Source organism: Musa acuminata, chromosome BXJ3-6, assembly GCF_036884655.1.
Source record: "Musa acuminata AAA Group cultivar baxijiao chromosome BXJ3-6, Cavendish_Baxijiao_AAA, whole genome shotgun sequence".
Taxonomy (NCBI): domain Eukaryota; kingdom Viridiplantae; phylum Streptophyta; class Magnoliopsida; order Zingiberales; family Musaceae; genus Musa; species Musa acuminata.
In genome coordinates this window covers 9,319,405-9,329,913 of record NC_088354.1, presented here as the reverse complement: position 1 = coordinate 9,329,913, position 10,509 = coordinate 9,319,405, and the positions used below count along the sequence as shown (strand labels likewise).

General features: G+C 36.3%; 2 protein-coding genes across 4 annotated transcripts; both read left to right on the top strand.

The window, feature by feature from the left end:
• Positions 1-728: 728 nt before the first annotated feature.
• Positions 729-6,781, top strand: LOC135640664 (uncharacterized). 3 transcript variants are annotated; one of them, XM_065155343.1, is made up of 16 exons: positions 732-870; positions 964-1,030; positions 1,461-1,583; positions 1,845-1,907; positions 2,020-2,130; positions 3,267-3,350; positions 3,437-3,555; positions 3,660-3,761; positions 4,198-4,314; positions 4,476-4,541; positions 4,768-4,834; positions 4,928-4,981; positions 5,043-5,132; positions 5,678-5,737; positions 5,806-5,844; positions 6,543-6,781. In XM_065155343.1, the coding sequence occupies exons 2-16, from the start codon at positions 1,013-1,015 to the stop codon at positions 6,660-6,662; spliced, it is 1,233 nt and encodes a 410-aa protein (XP_065011415.1). In that variant the 5' UTR covers positions 732-870; positions 964-1,012; the 3' UTR covers positions 6,663-6,781. The 3 variants fall into 3 exon arrangements, with proteins under 3 accessions (XP_065011417.1, XP_065011415.1, XP_065011416.1); XM_065155345.1 differs by lacking the exon at positions 964-1,030 and having other exon boundaries at positions 729-870; XM_065155344.1 differs by lacking the exon at positions 1,461-1,583.
• A 1,086-nt stretch (positions 6,782-7,867) lies between these two features.
• LOC103987629 (uncharacterized protein At3g27210-like) lies at positions 7,868-10,058 on the top strand. Its single transcript, XM_009405980.3, has 3 exons — positions 7,868-8,181; positions 9,212-9,292; positions 9,392-10,058. The coding sequence occupies exons 1-3, from the start codon at positions 7,917-7,919 to the stop codon at positions 9,826-9,828; spliced, it is 783 nt and encodes a 260-aa protein (XP_009404255.2). The 5' UTR covers positions 7,868-7,916; the 3' UTR covers positions 9,829-10,058.
• Positions 10,059-10,509: the final 451 nt, after the last annotated feature.

The window sequence follows — 10,509 nt, the reverse complement described above, 5'->3', positions numbered from 1 at the left end:
GCTCTACACCGTCCAAGCTTTAGTTTGCAGTCAGATAGATAGATAGCGTGTGACCAGTTTCTTTTTCTTTCTTCCCAGTCGCGACAGCGTTTAGCGTTCCTACTTAATATTTGATGGATAATCGGTCGATGTAGGTTTTTAATCTTGTGCACTCACGGAATCTGGGACATGTTTGCTGTTCTATTAAACAAACATGATAGCCGGCCGGATCACTTTGCGTGTGGGCTCTTCTAACTTTCCTATCACAGCACCGATTCTGAAAGCCATGAAAGGCCGTGTCTTTTTCCATCCATTTCGGGCTACATGTTTTGTGATCAAAGGCACGATGATGGGGCTGGAGCAGTCAGTGTCATTCAATGCTTTCACGCGTGCAAAGTGATGTGGCTCTTGAAATGACCAAATCATCGGAAATGCTCCGTGTCCTATTCCTCCCTAGACTTCTCGTCTTGTCCCCGTCCTGACTGACGTGGCTGGGGCCATGTTTGCGTGGGAGTTAAAATGTTCAGGTGGAGGGGCCTCTCACATGCCACGTGGCGTCCACGCGGCAAACATTGAGTCCAAGTTCGAGCCGCACACGGAAAAAGAAGCGGGCAAGACGGAAACAGAGGTGAGAAGACCGAGTAATTTGACTGATGATAGAAAGGGTATATCCGTAATTGAAGCTCCCGCTTTTTCAAAAGTGCGGATTTGGCGAGAATTAATTGCTTGGGTGCCCGGCTTTACCCCTCGGCCCTCTGATCGGACAACTGGTCAGTCCAACGAGTCCGTCCTCGATACCCACAAACAACAAGCGATTGGCCAACGTCACCACCGCCTTGCACGTCCGAGGAGCAGCTGTTCCCCTTCGTTTCCGTGAGGAGGGTCTTGACCGTAAGCTTACTTCTTCTCCGAGCCCTTTTACTGTTTAAGCGAACGATTCTGTTGTTGTTGGGGTTAAATGTCTCTCCATTTCAACTTGTGTAGGAGGGTTTTGTTTGTTGTCCAGGTATCTGTTGGATCTTGGTTGGCCAGGATGAAGCTTCCCAGTTTCGTAAGTCTCCGGTGGTTTGAAGTTTTTTTGTTCTTGTAGTCTTCTTCGTTCCAAGAATATTTCCATTGGCATTTTGAGAGACTGGGGTAGCTGTTAAATCATGTTTATCTCTCAGCCTGGTGTCCGTATTATATTTTCTCTGGCAATGAAGGGCCAACTTTTTGGATTTGGCAAATGATTACTCCAATTTGAAGAGGATGTGCTTAGGTTTTATTTTATTTTATTTTATTTGTTCGTCAGTGGATCTCTGATCTTTGTTTTTTATAATGTTTACCCAATGGTTAGTGGAAAACGACTATTATTTGATTGCGAAGTAAAAGTATAGGGTTTTATTTGATATTTTTTGCGTTATTTATTGCTTTAGCAACAAAAGATTTTAAAAGTAAGAAAAGATTTCTTTAGCCTGAAGCTGTCTAATCTTTTCTCACAGAGACCGCTGCTGACAGATCCTGCAATTAAGAGAGCATACATATGCAGATTATCTCTTGTGGCTTCTTTTTTCTGCATAGCTCTACTTGTTGGAAGTCCATCGTTGATTAATCATTATAAGCACGTATGTTTCTTTTTTCACACTTTTACCTGGTATTATTAGTAACTACAGTAGTTTACCTGTCAGTTAAGTGTCCGTCTTGATATAAATTGGGTACAATTGTATTTTCTTCTTCACATGCAGCCTCTAATGTTCATCTCTTTTTCGATTTTATTACTCATTTTTTCCCAATAACAACAGTCACATGGTACCCGTTTGTCTTGGAACTGTTGTAGCATTAATGTATAAAAGTAATACATGTGGATACATTGTATATATATGCAGAGAGTATCATCAGGATGGAGAACGACAGCATCTCTGCACGATGCAAAAATGATATCCTGCAAGGTTATATTTTTTTCGCATATTGCTTGCTTTATAAATCTATCATATGCCATTCTTTTTGGTTATCTTTTAGCAGTTGTGTTGATTAACTGTGTATTTCATGTTACAACTACAGATCCAATGCAAACCATCTGGAAGTGAACCATTGCCGGAAGGTATAATCAGAAGAACATCAAACCTAGAAATGCGGCCAATTTGCGGCTTATCACAATCTTCAAAGACAAAGGTAAATGTACTTGTCCCATAGTTACTAAATACGGACTGAAACATTCAACTTACATGGATTGTGTATTTTGGTTAGCAACTAGTCTCAGTCAGCTTCAACATGGTGTTAATTTACAGACATTAAGTGTTTGATGGTTTTGTGCATTTTTATTGAAAACTATCAACATAATTGATTGAAATTGAAATCATATAATGACTTCTGTAGTTTTAATGTGTTGGACAAGGCAGAGTGGATCACATGTGGCTGACTGAATTTTGGAGCTTTCGAAGTTTTCATGGGGTTCACTTTTGCTGAATTTGTAACTCCAAAGTGCAGGATGGTGTCATAAATTACACATGCAACTTTGTGCTGGAAGTTGATGGCTTGAAGTCACCACAATGTGCTTCATCTTATACTGTTTGTATTGTTGGCATGACTTTATATTATTTAAGTAAGCTCTTGATTGACACACATCCAATGTAAGTTTGTTCAAATTTCAACTGCTATTTTCTTAAACCTTAAAGCTAGTTGTTGGACTTCATAAACGAATCGCATAGCAGTCGTTTGGCCTTTATTTCAAGACAAACGAAGGATACAATATGCTAATATTGATGCTGCTTAAGAAACTTGAGTAGTGCATTTAATTTTTACCACATCTTTACTTCTCGTTTTGAATTGAGGTCTATCAGTAGTATGTCCTTGTGACCTGTTATTTATGGAGCAAAATCAATCAATTTCAGGAGCACCAGTATTATTTTAACTGGAACAGTATAAAAAAATGTTAACAACTCCGTGGACTTACCCTCCTATTTAATTGTATCGCTAACCTCAGGGCTCTACATTTTAAAGTTAATTAGGCTGACTTTCCTTTTCATTGATTTCTAATTTTATCAGAATGAATAGGAGAAGAAACATCTAGATGAGATGATAGTAGCCTTTTATTTCTTGTTAAATGTCTAGCATTTTCTTTGTGTTTCCAATGTTAAACCGTGCTTTGTTTCTCCAGAGTAAAACTCTAGCACTTTCTTTCTGTTTTCAATGTTGTAATTCTTGTATTGTATATCATTTTATGGTCAATCTACTTTCAGTAAATGTAATTTGACTCTGGATAGCATTATACGTTATACTGAAAAGAATCTGCACCTGTGCTGAACCAGGAAACTAAACGAGCATCCAGAAGTTTATTAGCCATGGCTGTTGGAATAAAGCAAAAAGAAGTTGTGAATCAAATTGTTGAGAAGGTAGACGTGAACTGTTCACTCATGTTATTATCTAGCGACTGCTAGCTCAACAGCTTATTTTGTCTGATTTTTGGTTTTTTTGTCAGTTCTCTTCCAGTAAATTTACAGTAATGCTTTTTCATTATGATGGTGTTGTTGATGAATGGAGAGACTTACGATGGAGTGACAGCACCATACATGTATCTGCAATCAATCAGACTAAATGGTACTGCTGATGAACTCAGTTGCTTGCAAGTATTAATCAGGTCTTTATTGTTTAGGCAGCTGTACAATGATCTAGACCATGTTTGACTAACATATGTGCAACAGGTGGTTTGCCAAGCGCTTCTTACATCCAGATATTGTTGCAGAGTATGATTATATATTTCTTTGGGATGAGGATCTTGGAGTCGAACATTTTCATCCTCAACGGTATGAGCATTTATCTTGTTGATGTATCACCAATATTTGTTCGAAGGACCTTAAGTTGCCTTTTTAATTCAAACTTCCCCATGTGGACTGAGAATTGCTAGATGATGAAGAGCTAAACTATCTAATTTGTCATGTAGCTGTACTATGGTTTTAACTCTGTAATTCAGTACTTTTTTTCATGAGAATGTTGTACATATTTCTTGTAAATACTACTTAAATTTGCTAGTCGCTTATTAGCAATAATTTCATGAACTTTCCACCAAATTTATGAGATTGTTCATTGGAACTTTAATCTATTTTTTATATCTTTTAAGCCAAAAAAGAACCAATATTGTTGTCCTTTTTTCATTCTGCGAAGCTGAATGACATAATGTCTTTGTCAAATTTTTTCACTTAAATATGAGCTATTAAAAAAATATTTATTAAACTTATGCAGTTATATATCCATTATTGATAAGGAAGGGCTGGAGGTATCACAACCTGCATTGGACACCAGTAAATCAGAAGTTCATCATCAAATAACTGCACGTGGGAGGAAAGGAGATGTACACAGGTCTCGTATGTGTAATTTTGTTAGCAGCATCTTGAAATGTCCATGATTAACGTATGCATAGTTTGAATAAAATGGTGCCTTTGTCATTGACACCTTTTTCGGGGATGGGGGGCGGGCAAATTTACTAATCTATCAAAGACATTTCTACTTGTCATTAACAGAAGAGTTTACAAGGTAAAAAGTAGCGGAGGATGTTATGAGAATAGTACTGCACCTCCATGCACAGGGTGAGAATTTTTAACCCTTTACTAATTGATTGGATAAGACTCTCCTAAACTTGCATTGTTTCACTACTTTTTTATTAAATGCTTCTGGCTTTTTGGTTCCTGTTGTTCTTGTTTACCTGTATGAACTATAATACTTGAGTTTACTGTTTTATCTTTTTGTCATACTTTTCAAATTCAGCTTCAAGTTTTCTGTCTGCAATAATTGATAATCGGAAAACCTTTACAGGTGGGTAGAAATGATGGCTCCTGTGTTCTCAAGAACTTCATGGCACTGTGTGTGGAATATGATCCAGGTCTGCTTCAATGACATGCTATCAATATACTAGTATCCCTGATGTCACAAGATGATCAAATTGAGCCCTTATTTTAGTGTGATCCTTTGGCAGAATGATTTGATTCATGCGTGGGGATTAGACATGAAACTTGGATACTGTGTTCAGGTACTCATCATCCATAGTGATAGCTTTTGTAATTTTTTTAATATCTAACATTATTATACAGGGTGATAGGAGTAAGAACATTGGGGTGGTTGATAGCGAATATATAGTTCATATGGGAATCCCAACACTTGGGGGTTCTGATGAGAACAAGGTATGGTGATACATTTTCTCTGGTTGTGCATACTTTTGAGAAAGTTTTAGCATGCATGAAGTTTAATATTGATATCACACCCTCCATCCAATTTAAATTGATTATGCAGTAGTTTTTTCATGTCTGTCAGACTATTTTTTGACATGGAGAACATAAACTAGGTGTTCATCCTAACTTGCAAATATTGTCTACTAAGGCTTATGGTGCTACCTTCTTGCCACTTGATAGTCATGAATAATTGATTTCTATATAAACATGCATACATTAGTCTCTTTATTTAATTAATTCTTACAGCTCAGATGTTGGTCTCTTTTTCTTAATCATATGCACTGATCGTTTCCTTAGTGCTAGAGACATGGTAAGCAGGTTGCATGTGTCATATATGGACTATAAGATCTTTTTGAAATGTGTTCTTTGATCAGTGTGACTAAAATGTCTATTAATGTTCATTTTGCAACCAAAGTATCCTCTAATTCGCAGCACACACATGCTCTCGTAAGTCCACATTTCAGTTTGCACCTAATCGGCATTATTGTCTTTCTCAGCCAAATGCAGAAACAAGTAGCCCACCCTCTGAGTCAGAGCAGCCTTACTTAGGAACAATGGTAGATTTTTATCCCTTTAGTTCACATTCTGACTACTAGAGTAACTAATTGCACACATAATTTTGCAGGTGCCTTCTGGATCATCCAGCTACAATGATAGATCCGCTGTAAGTGTTTCCTATCTCTGATTTATTCATTCAGTGCCCAGCTTTTTCTGTAGATTAAGTTGTTTGTTTTGTTGCTCTGAATTTTTGGGCTAGCTACCATTCATGAACTCTTGATGCATCTTAAGATCTTGCTGATAATAGTTATTAAATCTGAAAAAAATTCTTTTTGTAATGATTTGAATACAGCTGCTGTTTTTTGGAGACTAGAGATAATTTTCCATTTGGACTTTGGATTGCAGTCAAAAATGCCCAAAGTACCAAAGCTGCAGTTTTGAAAGTTTTCATCATGAGATTTTCCAGTAGGGTGCTAAATGATCAATTTTCTCACATGTTCCAATCCTTCAAAACTAACAAGTTGCTGAGAAATTGTTTCTCTTTTGTTATTGGTAATAATAATGTGATATGTGCTTGTTGCTACATTACTTGATATGTCTTTATTTTCTTGAGACATAAACTGATTTAAAAACCTTGACTCGCAATTGCAAATTTCTCTGCGAAGATTCTAAAATTTCAGCATGTTTTAATATTTTTGGATAACTTGTATATGTACAAAATCCCTAACATTCTTTCCCTTTTTTCTCTGATATAGTCCTGAACTTTTTACTTCTATTTCCCCCTAAATACGAACTTGTTGTCTCTACTATGAAACTTGTCACTCTTCTTAACTGCATTATTCATTGGCCGACATTTTTTGCCAGATAAGGCGCCAGTCTTACGCTGAACTAATGATTTTCCAAAGAAGATGGAAAAGAGCAGTGGCTAAGGATGAGTGCTGGATTGATCCATACCCTGAGCCTATCAAGAACATCAGCAAATAAAGGAAAATATTCTTCTTGCAGACTTTTTGTGAAAGATTAGTCTGACATGATTTTATTTTTTTAGATGTGTATAAACATTATATTTTCAGAATATATATGTACACACACATCAATATGTATATCGGAGAATTAACTGTTGTTGCATTAAAGATAGTTTACCTACTTAAATACTTCATGTGATCTGCATTCATTCAACATGAGCCATCATCATTTTCAAAGTGTTACTCTGAGATGTTTTTCTCTTATCCACATTCTTGAATAGTTCATCTGCAAGCCTTTGACTTGTTTATTGACACTTTTTGACCCTAAATTTGGGTTTGAAGGAATGTAAACCAACCAACCATTCTGATGTTGATGAATCTGACCAAATTCTCAACAGATGTTCTGGCCATTGAGGATTTCATGTATGATTGATGTGGCAAAATGACAGCCATTTCAAAGATCAATCATCTGAGTTCTCCACTATCATTGCAATAGAAAGGTACCCCTATGATTGTGCTACATCAAGCAGCTGAGACACCACAGTATCAAAGGGTAGGCAAGAAAACTAATACCAAGGTTTTTCACTTCTCTTCAGAAAAGGTGGAAGGTAAATTTAGTTGTCAGCAACATGACTTGTTAATGGTGTAGCTCACCGATGATCCTTGAGAAACGTGGTACCTAAACTTAATCGGGTGATATATTTTGGTCTTTCGTTGAGAGATCGTACTAAGAATCAAAATATCCTTTTCAATAAGATATTTGTGGACAGTCCTCATGCAATAGAACTTAAGAAGAATCATGTTCACCTATATCTCCAAGGTATAATCTTATTGTAATATCTGATATTTTCTTTTTACAGTAAAAAGAAAGAAAATACTGATGTCAGAGCTGAAATATGAAACTACATGGAAATTTTCTTCTCTTGAATTTTGAGATCAGCACCAAATAATAAATCTCTCTCATTGTTGTTCAATTAAACCATCTGCACTCACTTCAAGACAAACAAAATGAACATCTATGCAAACACTGGCAACTGGGAATTCAGTATCTTCTGAATTTTTTTTTAAGCATCACAAGTATGAAGACATGTGAGCTGAACAGTAGAAAAAGGATCCATTTCTTCCAGGGCACATGCAAATGGCATCACCAGCTCTCTATTCTTCAGTTGGACCCATCTAATCATAATAGAATTGGTGGTCAAGGCACCAATCACCATAACTTCACTATCAGTCCTCTCCACTCTCCCACTTTCTTTTGTTTCTTTGCACATTGATGTTGGTGCTTCCATGCTCTTCCTCCCTCTCTTCCTCTGACAATAGGCTTCACAAGTTTCAAGGTTCTGAAATCTTTCTGCAAGCCCCTGGGCATCCAAATTCCACCATGAGGCTGGTGTTGGGAATTGGGTCCAAGGCCAGGAAGTTCTTGGCTACATCCTCAGTGAAGGAAAATGTTCTCAATGGGGAAGGTTCAGCTGGGCAATTGGAGTCCAAGGGAGAGAACGTGGATGATGGTTGTGATGCTAAGACCACTGATATCGGTATGATCCTTTGGTTTCTTATTGTTATGTGTCTGATGTTTTCCTGTTTTGGTTGCTCCATTGTCTTTTTGAGTTCATCACTGGCCTTCTTTCTAGTTTGCTTTCTGGATGCTTGACAAGAATGTAACTGTTTTTATGTGATTTATACTATTGCAATAATTGGTGGTTCATAATGTTCATTGTAATATATATATATATATATATATATATATATATATATATATATATATATATATGTGTGTGTGTGTGTGTGTGTGTGTGTGTGTATTTTTGACAATAAAGTTGAGAAGAAATCCACTTTCTTCTTCTATTTATCACTGACAAGTTGGATGTGTATCTTGTTTCTGTTCTTGTGGATGAATTGAAATCTTTAAATTTAAGAATACTCTATTAAAGTTATATGCTTTTTCTCCTATAAAGGTGTGCCATTACTTTCCCAAGAAATGTGGCAGGTCAATGAAGCTTCTGAGTCTCCAATCTAGATCTAGCTTTTTATTTAATGTAATGATTTTTTGACGAGCTCCTGTTTATTATCTGTACTGGTGCATCTTGTTTTCTGTTATTTTGTGCTTTAGATTTACTAGTCATGGATGGAACTCATTTAAATAAAGACTGAGAAGGATTACTGTGCTGGATGGAACTCATCTAGATTTACTACCAATTCATTAGTATTGGTAGGTTATCTGAGAAGGATTACTTTTATCATCTAAATATATATATTTTTTTATGGGAATCAACTTGTGCTTTTTTGGTGGAAATGAATTGAGATGGAGGAGAGTTATGAAGCAGACAATTTTTGATAAGGATTAAACTGAGGAATGTTACAAATACAAATAAAAAAAAGTCAATAAAAGGAAAGAAAATACTATGCTGCACCATAAGGGAGAAAAAAAAAAAGGAAGAAAAACAAATATACTGAATAAGTATGGTTAATAAGAAATCCAGTGTAGTCTGGTTTTTCATCTGCATAAAATGTTGCTTGTTCCTTTGCTGAATTGTAGTCAGTCACTTGAAGGCCTGTGACTTGCAGATAATAAAGAGGAGGCATTCTTTGACTCACAGGCATGGTTAGATTCTGATTGTGAAGAAGACTTTGTCAGTGTTAATGGAGGTATTCTCATCAAAATGAGGAAGAGAAAGCATGATTTGTTCTTTTGATTTATGTTTCTACTTCCTAACTAATATTTGGATGGATTTTTCTTGTTTGCAGATTTTGTTCCTTCCAGAGGCAGTACTCCTAACTATGAGATGAGTAACAATGAGCCACTCATCTTCTCTGCTGACACTTCTCCTCAGACCAAATCTGAGCCCCCTCCAACTGCTGAGAAGAAGAGACTTGCTCAACTTCTTCAGGAGAACCGACTCGAGGAAGAACTCGGCATCAAACAAGATGATTCCAATAGCAAGGTAAAGATCAATGGAAGATCAGGTATCTGTAAGCTTGATGCAGAACATCATCTTCCAGAAGTCTCTGCTGAAGATGCTACTGAAATGCCTGGCACTAATTCTCCCTGCACAAAAGATGGGCTTCCAAGTAAAGATTACAGTGACCAGAAAGATAAAATGGTGAAGGCCCAGCAGTGTTGCCTGCCAAGCTTGGCACACAGCCTTAGCTTTAGAGAGAGAAGGAAGAGGAAGCCACAGTGAATGAACCCTGTTTTCCTGAAGCAGTGTTCCTGTTAGTTATTGTTGATCCCAGCAATCAATAAAGAACTCGTCTGCATAAGGAACCTAGTTTTCTGTGAGAAGCTGAAAGAATTCCTTCTTCTCAGTGGGGAAGGGTGAGAAAACTGATATATCGTTTACAGGTTGTATATTACTTGTATTGTTCTTGCCTGATATTGTTCAGCTTTATAATAATTCTCATGAATTTGATGTTGCTGGTATAATCTCATGAACTTGATGTAATAGATTATTATTATGTGAGTGATAAAAGCAGAAATATAATTTTTACGATTATAAAAAGGAATATAATACTCGAGGAGTCTCTCGATTATTCTATCGGGCATCGATTTCGAAGTAGTTTGAATTTAGCATATGAAAAGATTTTTGTTGAGCACATTTTGATGCATACTTTGAGGGATTTTCAGCTTCTGAAAAAAAATAAAAAATAAAAAAATAAGAGTGAATTTATTTTGGTTTGATGAATTAGGAGTCGATTATCGAGTAGTTTATATTAATTAATTTTAGAAATTATGGAGATTAATTTGGCCTTTTTTTGGTTCCTTAATAGTAATAATATTCCTAAAAGTGACTGTTATTAACTAAGCTTTGTTCAAGTGGAGACATACTTCACTTCGAATAAATATCCAGTGATCTCGATTTTGA